Source organism: Rousettus aegyptiacus, unplaced genomic scaffold, assembly GCF_014176215.1.
Source record: "Rousettus aegyptiacus isolate mRouAeg1 unplaced genomic scaffold, mRouAeg1.p scaffold_m13_p_12, whole genome shotgun sequence".
Taxonomy (NCBI): Eukaryota; Metazoa; Chordata; class Mammalia; order Chiroptera; family Pteropodidae; genus Rousettus; species Rousettus aegyptiacus.
Window position 1 is genome coordinate 92,766,490 of NW_023416287.1, and position 13,826 is coordinate 92,780,315.

Below are 13,826 nucleotides of genomic sequence, written 5' to 3' on the forward strand. Positions count from 1 at the left end.
AATCCAGAAATGGGGGTTGAGGGAAAGCGTTCATTGTTCTCAGTTTTGAACTTTATTGTAAATTCTTTTAACCACACAATGGCAAAAGTTTCTCAACACCAAAACAGCCTGTTTTCTTTCTAACACCCCCAGGACAACGATACCCTATTTTCAAAAAATGTCCTTTCTAACGAGAATTTTGATGATTAGAAGAAATTAAACATTTACTCAACTGCACCAAGTCACTGTCACTGAAAACGACGACGTGCATGAAGCCCTCGCGGGTAGCAGTGCCTTGGCCCTGGGCTCCGCTGATGGCCAGGATCCTCCTCAGACGCGCGCACGGGCGGCGCGCGCCCCCGTCGCCCCCAACGCCCCGCGGCTGGACCGCGCCCGCAGCGGGGACGCCTCCGGGCCTCACGCTCCGCCACAGATGCGGAGGGACGAGACGCCGGGACCGGCCACCCGCGGCGCGCGCCTCCCCGCCCCCGCCTCGCCCTGTCGGAGGCGGCGGCGGCGGCAGGGCCCGCCTGACGCGCGCGGAGGGGCCTCACGCCCACGCTGCCCTCGCCGGCTCCCACCGGTTTCTGCCCACGGACCCGGACCTCGCACCCGCTGACCCGTCTCGCGGAGACGCAGCGGGGCACGTCACGGAGCGTCACAGCCACCCAGCCCGGGACAGCCACGCGGGAGGGCGGCGCACGCCCCGCCCCCGGCCAGGCGCCCCGCAAGGGGGACGCGGTGCCCGCGCGGGCGGCTGGCGGCGTCTTGCCCGGTCCCTGACGCCACGCGAGACCCTGCGCGCACAGCCAGGCACCGGGAACCTCGGCTCCCCGGCAGGTGCCAGCGACGGCCAAGTCCGCGCAGGCGTGTTCACACGCGCGCACACCTCACGCACGCCGCCGTGGCCCTGGGTCTCCTCTCGTCATTAAGGGCGACTGTTTAGTTACTGACAACAGCTAATTACCCGAAGTGTGCCACGCGCGGCCCGCTGTCCGGTTCGTTCTCACAGCAGAGGCGGGCGGTGCTGCCGCCACCCACGTTCCACAGACGGGGAACTCGGGGAGGCCATGAGCCTCCCGCGGTCAGAGCCGGGGCCACCCGCTCACGGCCACCTCTTCACAGGGCAACGCGGGACTCAGTGGGGCCAGTGCCCTCGGTGGATTGAAACGCTGACAGCTCTTAACACAGGGTTTTCTTCCAGGACTCTCCGCCTCTGCTCCCAACCTCGCGGTAACCTGCCTGGTGGACACTTCCCCTCGGGGCCCCAGAGGCATGCACCTCTCACGTGGGTCCCGGTGACGGAACAGGCTCGGGGAACGGGGCATGGAGCCCGCCTGCCCGGGGCGCAGCCGCTGAAGCTCGGTGACCAGGCCGGGGCCCGATCCGCCACCTGCTCAGACCTGCGTGGTTGGGGCCGTCGGCGGAGGGGGCCAGGGCGTCAGCACTACTGCAGGGACCCGAGCACCCTCAGACCAGCCCCGGCCGGTGCGGGACGCCGACGCCCCGCCACGCTCGTCCTGTGAAGAAGCCGCGCCGAGGACGTGATCAGCAGCGTGACGGGACCGTCCCGCGTGTCACTTACCACCGGGCCTGTCGCCCTGCGGCAGGCCGCTTCCCGCGACCCTTCACACTCCCGAGATAGAAGCCTCTGGCCTCCCCGTGGGTGCCGTGTGGGTCGCGCCCACCGCCCTCAGCCCGACACGGCCTCAGGCAGAGCTTTATGGAGAGGCGGGGACCCGCGTCCACCTCCAACCGGCCCAGAGGGGCCCAGGCGCTCGGCGCGGGGCCACGCAGGGCCCGCGGGGGAAGCGGAGCCGTGAGCGGGTTCGGCGGGGGCGGCGCACTCGTGTGTGAGGGGCCCGCTCCCCGGTGACGGGAGGACACTGGCCCACGGGCTCCTCGTCCTCACGCCGCACGGCACGTGCGTGCGGAGAAAACCCACCTCGGATGTGGGACCCCGGAGCGTCCAGTGCGTGGTCAGAGGGCGCGTCACCCACGCACGGCCTGCAGGGCCCGGGGCCTCGACCTGCTGGGGGCTGTGGAAGGCTAGGCCAGCGCGGAGGTCACCCCGCCCCGGGCAGGCGGACGGCGGGGACGGCCGGGAGGTACCTGAGTGAGCCCGCATGTGGGCGCGGAGGTGGCTGGGCTGGTGGAAGCGCTTCCCGCACTCCGTGCACACGAAGTCTCCCGGGCGGGCCTGCGTCCGGGGCGGACCTGCGCGGCGGTGGCCGGGGTGGGGGAGAGGAAAACACGGTTAGTCCGTCTGACGCGTCGTGACCGGACGTGCCCTCGGGCCCCGGGCGACGCTGTCGGCCTCCCGCCAGGCTCCGCTGGCGGCCCGGGCACACGCACGGCCGTGAGCGAGCGTCGATCACAGCGAATCGAAGCCTGTCCCTGTGACTCGCCCGCGGCACGCCCGTGCTGCTCCCACGTGTGCGGGCTCCGAGTGGCTGGATGCTCGGCCGGCCATCGCGGGCCCCGTCAGCGGCACGGCAGGCAGATCGAGTGGCACGGCGTGGCCGCACCGGGCACAGGGACACGGAGCCAGCAGGGCCGAGCCACCGACAGCCACCCACCAGGCCCTTGCTGTGGCCCCCACGCTGTCCCACGGGGCCAAGAGGCAACCCCCGGGAACGAGCCCTACTCAGTGCACCGGCCTCACGTGCCTTCTGCTAACCCGCTCGGCTTCGCTGGAAAGCGGACGCCGACGCCGCGGGCCTATCTGCCCGCTTCTCGCTCCCGGCCTCCGAGGAGAAGGCCGCGCTTCACGGGCGCCTCCCCCCCACCCCCCGAGGCTGCCCCGGGCCCAGGCTGCACAGGCGGGTCCACAGTAACGCCACTCAGCGAACGAACGAGAAACACAACACCGAGGAGACGCGGCAGGGGCCTTGACGCGCGTGGGGTGCTCGCCGGGCCGGGCGCTGGGGACCTGAGCCCCACGTCTGAAGGCAAAGCGCACACGGGTGACAGAGGTCCCCGTCTGAGCGGCTCCTCCCTGCCCTGATCCTGACGCCTCGGCAGGTGAAAAGCGCCTCCTCACCGTCGCGCCCGGCGGGGAAGGGGACGCACACACGGCCCGGCAGGTGTCAGAGCACCTGCCCGCAACGTCCTCAGGCCCCCCCGGCCCGCGCGGGACACGCGTGGTCGGGACACGTTCCGGCCGACACCGTCCCAGTGTCACCGCCGGGAACCCGCCAGGTGTCTTCCAGGGACACCTCCCTCCCCCTCGCGCCCTCGCAGGAAAATCCCGGCTTTAGAAGCGGCTGGTCCCCGGGCCCCACGGACACCAGGCCTGACAGCGCCGGGCCTGCGGGGCTCCCCGCCCGCCCACATCCGGAGCAGAGCCTAACGGCAGCCGCACAGGACACTCACGACGATGGCAACAGACTGCAGGGCACCCGGGTCGAGCGTTCAAAAACTAAATCGTCATAATGCTGTTTTTTAAGAAATTCTTTCAGCGATTTCCTGTCCAAACTAGCACCAGAACGTAGCACTTCTACTCACGCGTTATTGCCTTGAGCTAAGTCTGCACCGGTGTGGGCGCCGCGCCCCGCTCCCCACGCACGCACAGAGCACCCCTGCATTCCACCACCTCGTTTACTCTTGAGACCCTTGACCCTCGTGGCCGGTAACACCGTGCCCACACTTGAGCTACTGCGGAGGCCGCACGCTGGGTGTGAGCTGGACACGGGCGGGCGAACGCCCCCGACACGCCGGCCTGGGAGCCCGAGGTGCGTGGCAGGTGCGCCCGGCAGCGGGGACGGGGCCTGGGCGAAGCTCCGGGGGCCCGCCAGCCCCCTCCTGTGCGAAGGCCCCACGGGGCCCAAGAAGGGCCCCCGTGCCGCGGTGCTGACGCGCCCCCGCGCCCCGGCCGGGAGTGGTCTCCGCCTCGACACGACCGGACGCGCAGCGCTCGCGCCACCTGCCGCCGGCCCGTCCCGTCGCCCCCCGGCTTTTGTCCTGAAGCCCGCACCGACCACAGAGCCCGCAAACACGGGGGACTGTTTGTCACCGCTCTACGCTCACACCGTTTCCAGACTGAGCCACACGAACAACTACGGACAACGCAGCGCTGCTCGTCCCTCGAGGGCGAGTCGCGGCCCTCAGCGACGTGACAACAGGCCTCCCCGCGTCACTCCCTCAGGCAGGACCTCCAGCTTACTCGTGTCTACGTGAACATCACTCAGCGAGCGCGCGTGTGTGCAAAAGGTCTCCGAATTATCTGACACCTTCTGGAAAACCCGGCATGTCAGGGGCGTCTGCGAATCCTCCGTTCAACAGAACACGCAGTGCCACGGCAGGGGGGCCCGCCCAGCCCCGCACGCTCGCGCACACTCAGGGCCGCCGTCCGCCGGGAGAGTCTCTTCCCCACATCTGACCCCCGCCCCCACCCTGCGGGGAGGGGACAGTGACGCCTGAGCCAGGGGCCTGGCCGGAAGTGACCCTCACTCTGCAGATGGTGCCAGGACACGGAGCGCGTGCGCATCTGACAATGAAAACCCGAAAAGTGCGGGCGGGTTCGTGGGAGAAAGGCCAAGAACGGCTCTGAACAGCAGCAGATTAGAGGAGGCCCTGGAGGCGCGAGGCAGAACCCGAGTGACCACGCGCTCGAGCAGGAGCAGGCGCCGCACGCGGGGGGCACGACCGCTCGGGAACGCGTCCACGAGGCCAGGTCCGGCCGCGCGGGGTGCCCAGGCTGGCAGCAGGACCCGAGGCCCGTGACGGAGCGTCCGCTCTCGGCCCTGCCGCGGCTGCCGGGCCCCTCACGCGCAGAGTGCCATCTCCACGCCTCCGACGCGGGTGGAGGGGACCGGCGAGGCCCCGGAGGCCCCGGGCCGGACCGCACAGGGCCAGGGGCTCAAGCGGCAGTGGGGACCCAGGGAAGCCGGACAGCCGTGGAGTCTCCCGGCTAGCTCCGAGCGGCCACCGCCATGAGACAGGGCCAGCGAGAGGGCTGTCTGGGGGAGGGGTCCCTCCGGGGTCGGTCAAGCCACGTGGCCGCCTCGCGGGGGCCGACAAGGGTTTCAGACAAGCTGATCTCGGCCCTCACTAAACACGTCCAGGGCGACGCTAACGGCTCCCGCCCACGGACGGGGACTCCGCGACCGCTGCCCGCCACCTGCCGTCTCGAGGGCACAGTGCAGAAGGGTGAACAGAGCCTAGAGCACGCGCCTGCTTCACGGACTGGGCCCTCGCCACCTGCAACACGAGCACCTAACCCCTGCTCGGAAAATCCAAGTCTCAGAACCGTCCATTTTAAAACTTTCCAAGAAAACATTCCAAGCTACTCTAGTTCAGTTCCTGTCACCCTAACTTCGAACGCGGTTCTTTTGGGGGGGAACCAGCAGGCGGGACACTCGCCGGGTATGAGCCCGCGCGGCACGTCTGTGCGATCCCTGCAGGACCAGGGCGCGACCACCCGCGGCCCAAGCCCAGCGCCCTGAGGAGGGGCGCCGCCACGACTGGCGCGAACGTGCAGCCCGCTGGCCGGGGCGCCGCCGCGGGGAGGGCCCGGGTGGGAGGCCGCCGGCCACCAGGCACACAGGCACCGCTGGCACTCACCTGTCGCCTCGCCTGTCATCTCATGGCTGAAACTTCCCAGCTTTGCAGTTTGAGAAAGTGCCACCTAAGAACTGAGACTGGCTCCTGCCCCGCGGGGACACCCGCCACACCTGCGCCCCATTTCCTAGCAGACAGCCTGCTCGAGACCCGGGACCCAGGCCGGCCCCAAACGCGGACGCCGCCAGCACCGTCCCGATGGCTGGGGAACGCCCGAGTTCTCTCCCAGCCAAAAGCCACCTCGTTGTTCTCTAAGGGTGGCTGAGCTGGCTCCAGGTCTCCGTGGGCGCAGGCGAGGTCCCAGGGGAAGACCAGGGACTTGGCAAGGGACCTGCACTTGTCTGCCCGGATGTCGCACGTGGTGGATTTGGGTGCCTCTCCACGGACAACGGCCCCTGAACCCGGCCCGCGGCCCCCAAAGTGCTGCCAGCGTCCTGGGCTTTGACCTGGATCTGAGGCCACCGCAGCGGGTGACCTGCTGGAGGAAGCACAGGGGCACGTGTCCGGGCTGTCCACGGCCAGTCAGGACACCCGGGGGGGGGGAGCTCACGGCCCGAGCCCCCGGGAAACACCCGGCTCTCCCGGTGGGCCTGGGGTGACATGCGGACCATGAACAAGGGCATCGCGGCCGCCGCGCCAACACCGAGGTGCTGGCGGGAGAGGGGGGCGGAGCGTCAACCAAAATCAGCCCCCACACTTCACGTGGGGGGGGTCACGACCCCCGAGGCCTCGCTGATAGTGGCTGTGTGAGAAACCGAAACTTAGCCACTCCCAACGAATGGTCACGTTTCCTGGACCCAAGAGGCAACGTGCGTGCCCCGAGCAAACTGCCAGCACGGCCACCCGCTCCTGTCACAGGTCAGCGAGCAAGAGGGACCCACGCCCCACGCGGACATGGGCTGTGGGCCCGGACGGGCGGCGCCACGGCTTACCTCTGTGCTCCCGCGCGGAGCCGCTGGTGCCCCAGCTCTGGTAGAGCGCGGCGAAGTCCCTGGGGACGCACGTCTTGAAAACGCTGAGGATGTCCACGTGTTTCTCCTGGCCCCCGGGCAGCTCCTGCCGCGTGGCCTGCGGGGTGGGTGGGGCCTGCAGAGCCGCGTCCCCCCTGCAGCCCGGGCTGGCCGTGGAGGGGGGGAGGGCCAGGCCATCACCTTTCACATGCAGCTGACCCGGAGGCTGAGGGCTGAATCTGGCTTTCAGTGGTTCCGGGGCGCTGTGCTTACTTGGGGGGCCAGCGCCGGTCCCCGCCGGCGGGACAACATACTTGTCCCCCAGCCGGCAGGGGGCTGGGGGCTGGGAGCCCGCATGGGCGATGACAGTGGGTGTGGGCGTGGCACTTCTGCTGAAGCCACCGCCGCCCGCGGACCCGGGTCTGGGGCCGGCCTCCTGCTTGGGCCTGTGTGTGGGCAGCTGGGCTGGGGAGCCGGGCTGCTCGGGGCCGTGGCCGGACTTGGTCTGCCGAGACCCCTCGGGGCCGGCTGCCCAGAGTGCGCAGGGGCCCCCAGGGTGGCCCTCCCTGCTCCGAGGCGTGCCGGTGGCCCGCGCGGCCCCGGGCGTGGGTGAGCAGCTGCCGCTGGGCCCCGGCGCCCCGGCCGGCCCCTGAGTGCGCGTGAAGCGGGCGATGGGCAGCGGCTGGCACTCTTTGCCCCCGAGGGCGGGCGGGGGGCCGGTGCGTCCGCTGCGGACGAGGAACACCAGGTTGTTCCTGATGCTCCTGTGGCCATTGGGCTGGACCCACTGGGGGGCCACGGAGGTGCAGCTGATCCGGTGCCAGACACGCTGGTGCAGCCACAGCACCTCGGGGTAGTAGGTCTTGTGGCTGCAGTAGGGACACAGGTGGACGGCCAGGGCCGCCTGCAAGGAGGCGGCCAGGTCCTTGTGGCCGGGGTCGCCCCGCGTCGACAGGTGGCTGAGGTCCAGCGGGGCCAGGTCTGCAGGACGCCCGCGGCTGTGCGCGTCCCCAGGCTCCTCCCCTTCCCGGAAGGTCTGCTCTGAGCGTGAAGGGGACGCGGCGGGGCCCCTCAGGCCGGGGACGTCCCGCCGGGAACGAGCCGCTGGCGTCTTCGAGTCCACGGGGAGCCCCGCACGGCCGTCCTCCAACAGGCACACGCAGGCCGCCCCGGTGCCGTGGTGCGGCGGGCCACCGCGGCGGACGCGACTCTGGTCCCCGTTGCAGAGCACAGGCGAGGCCACGCCCTCGGAGCGGCAGCAGCGGTGTGGCTGTCCCCCTGGAGGGTCAAACGTAAAACGTGAAGTTACCACCTCGGGAGAACAGCACCAGGCCCAGCAGCGCCCCGGGCCCGTCTCTGCGGCCACAGCCCTCCTGAGTCTGGCGGGCCCTCCACGCGGCCCCGCGAAGAGCTGGCCGCACTGACCGGCCATGACGACGTGTGGAGGGCAGGAGGGGGGCTTCTTGCTTCAACTGACTGAAATGAGTCACGACCGCACAGCCAGTGGCCTGTGGGCACGCGCCCCAGCCAGCAGGGGGCGACGGCTGCTCCCGGGCCCCCGAGACGTCTCTGGAACAGTGCAAGGCTTTCCAGCGCTTGCGAAGGGCCCTCCAATGCAGGCCCCCTGGGCTCCCGTGGCGTGTCCGTCACCCGACCATTTCAAGGTAAGGAGACCCCGAGAGGCGGCTACGAGGCCCGTGGCCATGAACATAGCTCACTCTGCCTGGGGACCCCCCGCTGCCCCTGAAACAGCCACAGAGCAATGGGCCTGACCCCCAAAGGTGCCTACGACTCTCTAAAGAGGTCCAACGTTCGAGTCCAAAACACCAACGTCTCCGCTGGAGACGGGACAGGGAAGGGGTGGTGGAGCCAGTCGCCAGGCCCTTCCCGGCAGGCACAGCGGATGTGGCCCCAGCCTCTGCCTGTGGCACGTCCTGCCTGGGGGACAGCGGTGGCCTGGTACATGGGAGTCTGCCTGCCTCAGGAGAGCTATGTGATGGGACCAGGCCCTTCCCAGGTGAATGCCGCGTGCCGGTGACCGGGCCCGACCCTCCCAGCCAAGGTTCACAGCTTCTGCCAAGTCAGGCTAGACGGCCACCCAGTGCATTCAACAGGACTTCAGGAAAATTCCTTTTCACATCTGCACTGACGACCTTGGGTTTCCTTAAATCCAGCAGCCAAAACCTGGGTGGTTTACAAATGTTTCTGGTTCTCACACCTTCGTCATCGATACGCTCCGGGGAGAACTCTCTCGTCACGGCTGCCTCACAGTGAGGACACGTTAAGAAGTTAGCTTCGCAGTAATATTTTTTTTGGAGACGATAACACACCTAGGAACACAGGCACCTGTTCGCCTCCTTCCTAAGCACGTCGGGACCCGGGAGTCCCGGCCCATTCCGAAGGGACCCCCCGGAGAGCGTCCGTCGCAGGAGGCACGGTCCGCGGGGCTGGTCCGGTGAGGCGGCGCGGCCACGTCTCCCGACCGCTCTGACGGCGCGTCAGGGACGCTCGTCTGTCCCGCACGGTGCCCCGTGTCACTCGGAGGGCGGCCCGGCTGCCCTGGAGAGCCCCGCGGATGTAAAGGGCACTTCGCCTGGGACTGGGGGACGTCGCGGCCTTTCACTAACCAGACTGACGTTCGCTAGGTAGGTCAAGTCACTTTCAAACTTCCGTAGCGAGCGGCTTTGGGGCTGGGGACCTGGCGCTTCCCGAACTGAAGACAGATCTATGACAGCGCGTGGCACAGGCGGCGGGCGGCGTCCTCGTGCTGCTCCAGATGGCCTGCGCCCCCTGACGCCGCACGTCTGGGGGTGCTCAGAGCACCTGGCCAAGTCCCCGAGCGCCACGTTCCCAAGAAGGGTCATCAAATAGCACAGAACACTCAGCGCCTCTGATCACGGCACAAGGTAAGAAAGCGGGAGCAAAGGCCATCCCGAGCTACCGACATCACCCACGGGGCTGGGCAGAGCTGTCGCCTGAGAAACTGGCACCAAGAAACAGTACGGCACTGGCTTCCCGCGTCCTCCCGACTCTGGGGACAGTCAGCGTGGGGCCGCGCGATCACGCGAGGTCAACAGGAGGGCGACGGGAACCAGGGGCTTCTGCATGTGACCCCAGGAGCCCTCCCCAGCGGACGGTCTTCAGTTCACAGGTCTCCTGAACTTGAACTTCAAAAACAGGCCCCGGGTTGACTCAGATGTGCCCGGAGGCCCTTCCCGCCGCCCGGAACAAACCCGCGAAGCGGGGGCGAAGGGCTGCCAAGGACCTGTCCAGCTTCAGCGCGTCCAGGCCCGGACCGCGACAGGGCCTCACTGGTGGCCCCAGAGGGCATGGGCCTCAAGCCTCCGCCCCCCGCTCTTCGGAGCTGTTTCCGACGTCACTCACCAGGGCACTCCTCCTGCAGCGCGAACGTCCCGAGGACTGAGCTCCCCCCACCACGTCCGCCGACACGGCCCTCGCCCGCCACTGCCCCTGCCGCCGGCCGCCCGCACTCCCTGGACACGCAGCGCCTCAGAAGCAGCGGGCACCGCGTCACGCCACAGCCGACGGGCACTGTGAGCACCGTGGCATTCGACCGGGCCGGGAGGCCGAGTGGCGGGAGGTGAGCGCCCCGAGGCTCAGGTGGCGCGGGGCGCTCAGACCTGACGTCCGGCGCTGCCCAGGTGCTGCAGCGCGCGGGGGCCCGGGGGCCCGGGGGCCGCCCAGCCATCCCGGCTCGGCGCAGCACACGCGTGTGAGCCCGCACACACCCCACGGCCTGCTCGCCCATCGGCCCGAGCGCTCACGTGCAGGACCCGCACGCACCCGCGTTCCCGGCCGTGGCTCTCACGCTGCAGCACTGACGGCCACACGTCCCACGCGTGGGGCTGCCAGGCTCTGCACGCGCCTCACCGCAGGACCCGCGGCCCGAAGGCCAGAGGTGCGACCGGGGACGTACACGTGTAGGCCCCCGAGACGACGCCGCCAGCACACGCGAGCACGCCAGCAGCCCCACGCACGGCCCGGGCCCCGCTCCGCGGCCTCGCTTCGCGCCCGCCCTTACAGCCCCCGATCCTCAGCGCCCAGCATGCCAAACACAGACACGTGGGGCCCCGTCCCCCCGCCCGGCCCGTCACAGGGTCCCCGGCGGGGCGTGGCCATGGCGCCAGCTCTCCTCCTCACTGGCACACAGGAAGGGGAGCTGCATTTGTGGGGGGCCAGGGACCCCTCGCACGGCTCACGTGCACCTGGCAGCCCGGCCGCCGCCTCTACGAGCTGAGATTCCGCTTCGGCAGACGGCGCCCCGCGGCTGGTCCCGCTCGGCCGGGACGCCTATCCCCAGCCCCCAGCGGGGCCCTGGCTGCTCCTCCTGCAGCCTGCCCCTTCCCGCCCCCTCCGCTCTGCCTCCTGAAGGTTATCACTCACACCCACGAGAAAGGATTCGAGGTGTTAATTCCATAAACGTACAGGTTCTCCTGTCACCAAGCCCCTCCAGGTTCCCAGGGAGCTTGGGAACACCCCATCCGGAACTCGGGCTCTGGCAGGAGCTGGTGACAGGCAGGGCCGCTCGCCGTGGGAACGCTGAGGTCTGCGTGCTGGCTGCAGCTCTGAGCCCGTCTGCCATCATCAGTTCATAGCATCACACTGAGCTCTCGAAAGCAGGGGCTGTCCCCGACACCCGCGGGAACGGAGAGGTGAACGACAGGGAACTGCAAACACTGTTCACGGTGACGTCTGCGATCGAACTCAAACCGACAAGGTGAGTGGGGGGTGGGGGTGGCACCGTCTGAAAGGTTAAGAGGGGGGGAGAGTTCAGAGCCACTAAAATCACACAGGGAAGAGAGCTTGAGCTAGCAACGAGATTCTTAGAAAGAAAAAGTCAGTGAAGTTACCTTAATTCAAAGGAGCTTTGGGAACACGATTTCCTCCTCCCACCCCCCCAAATGGCTTCATCGGCGTCACCATGAAGTGGTCCTTGAAGCGTTTATCTGGCTTCGAATTTTTCGACTTTGTATCGCTCTCATTTTCTTTCTCAGAGGTAAACTAAGAGCTCGGGATTTGGTATTTTCCACTGTTGGTCCACAACCAAGACTCCCCACATGCGACGTCACATTTATGCAGCCGAGCGTCTTACATGTTTTATTAGACAAGTCTGGAGACCACAACCCAACTGCACAGACTTCTGGACGCTGTCCACCCCTTCTTTCTACAGGATGAAGGAGCAGAAATCGCCGAGGGCATCTGGACCCTGTGACTCAGGTTCTCAAGGGACTTACCACCCAGGCGGCCCTGCTCCTGGGACTCAGACCTGGGGCGAGGTGACCAGGGACCCAGAGGGGACACGGCAAGACCTGCCAGCACCCCTTCGCCTGAGTCCAGCAAGCGCAGGTCAAACGCACTCGTTCGGGAGTAAACGTGCTCTTCCCGCGGGGCCCTCCGCCACGTAACAGCACGTGGGACACGCAGCCGCACCTAAGGGTCGCTCGGCGCCCCGCACGCCGAATTGCGCACCGCGCCTCGCCTACCGCCCCGCACACGGCATGAACTCGCCCGGAACGGCGAGGGACGTCACGTGCGGAAACCTGAGCTCGTCCTCCGCATCAGCACGCTGGCGTCTTTTCCAAGCGACCTGACTTGGCAGATTAGACCAGCTCTGTGCGCCATGCTGCTCTGGTTTATGAAACAGGAACGAATGTGTCAAAAAGGCGGGGAATTGAGGGACACGGCCTTGGCGTCTGGGTACGGCCCCGGGAAGACGGCCCAGCTGGGGGAACCCCCGAAGCGGGAGCTCCGGTCCTCGTGAACCGCGCTCAAGCAGGAGGGCGTCCCCGGAAGAAGCTGTGGGTGTGAAGTGGCTAAAAGCCCGCGGGGCTTTTCACTCGGCACACGGACTCACGCCCTCTGTGCAGGGAAACAGAGGAGTGCTGGACGCCGCTGCCCCGGGCGGGCTCCGTCGGGACGGCCCCCTTCTGGAGGAACAAAGAGAAACAGCCAAGAGCCAAAGATCAACTCGGTGTCACGCAGAGGGCCGCAGGAGGCTCGTCCCCCAGGGACCTACTTCAGGGGCCGACTGACCAAGGAGGGTTCCAGCCCATGAGGAGGTCCCGAGGCTCCCTAGACCAGAGACATCAATGCCACCAAAGTGACAGTAACGGCTCAGCCTCGCTCCACTCTTCAGGAAAGGACAGCTTCGGTTTCCACAGGGGATGGTAAAAAATTGCTCCTGGCAATCCGGTATCTGTCAAGGACAGTTCAGTCCAATGGCCAGAAGTTTCTTTTAAAGAAGTGTTTCAAAGCTCTCCCACGTATCACGCATGCGATGAGAACCACCGAAATGACAAGAAAAGTCCAAATGGCGAGGGCACTGACAGGACTAGAATGAGGAGTCACTTGCGAAATTGTAACTTATTTACCTTAAGGGAAAAACATGTAAGTATGTCAGCACGTTAGAAACTACATTTTGATTTCTCAGGAAAAACAGTTACAGATTAAATACACAGTTTATGACAAAACAAAGTAACCATGTTACACAAGAAAACCTAAGGCTTAAAATCTGGGGAAGATTTTTTCTGAAAGCTTTCCTATTCGGTGATGACAAAATCAACAATTTAAAGGTTAATCAAATACCTCCAGTTCCGCCCACGCTTCCGGTCACTAGCCAGTCGTTTGCTACATCGTAAAATATAATCTCGAAACCCAGAACTGTTTCCTCATGCCCTGGACCATAAAAACGGGGTTCTCGTGGTGGTTTCTGTTGTTTTTGAATCTACTCCATGCTGAAGTGAAAGAATTCGAGTGCATCTTTGATGATGCTGTACTGTTCGTCCACCCTCCACCTCCAACTTCTAAGAGCAAACTCTAACTTATCTGTTCGGGAAAAATGCAAGGAAAAGAAAAATGAAAAGAACCATCACTCGAAGCTTCCCAAACCACGCTCTGAATCAACGTTTCCACTTCACACAGGTGAGAAGCAGCTCGACCAAACGTCACAAGGAACAGTCCAGGCGGGTGGTGAAGAGAAGGCGCTTGCGCCACATTGAGATTTTAGAAAGTCGGCGGGCAGGACCCAAGCAGAAGACTGGGCGGGAGCGAGCACCCCACGCTCGTTTCCTGCCCCCCTCCAGCCTCCCCCCTCCTCGAGCAGGGGTTCCGGAATCGGGCGCCATCGAGACTGCGCTGAACTTAAGCCGCCTGTGTTTTCTCCCTCGCAGGCAGCATTTTAAGAGATGTGAGGCAGCGTGAGACTCTGGAAGACAAGCAACGCTGTTAGCTTCCAGTGTGACAACAGACGGGGCCTACCGTTAATGTGGTTCAGAAGTTTTACTGCAGCTTAATCATCCTAAAATGCAAAGCCCA

General features: G+C 66.2%; 1 protein-coding gene across 9 annotated transcripts in view; it reads right to left on the bottom strand.

Annotated features, from left to right (window-relative positions):
• Positions 1-13,826, bottom strand: part of ZNF516 (zinc finger protein 516) — a 73,070-nt gene that overhangs the window by 6,585 nt on the left and 52,659 nt on the right. For 7 of the 9 annotated variants that reach the window (XM_036230146.1, XM_036230145.1, XM_036230144.1 and 4 more), the window contains exons 3-4: positions 6,474-7,769; positions 2,092-2,196 (exon numbers count right to left, since the gene is read on the bottom strand). In XM_036230146.1, coding sequence (XP_036086039.1) covers positions 2,092-2,196; positions 6,474-7,769 — 1,401 coding nt within the window. Of the gene's footprint in view, positions 1-1,386; positions 1,430-2,069; positions 2,197-6,473; positions 7,770-13,826 lie in introns of all 9 variants that reach the window. The other 2 variants (XM_036230151.1, XM_036230150.1) reach the window with 2 other exon arrangements.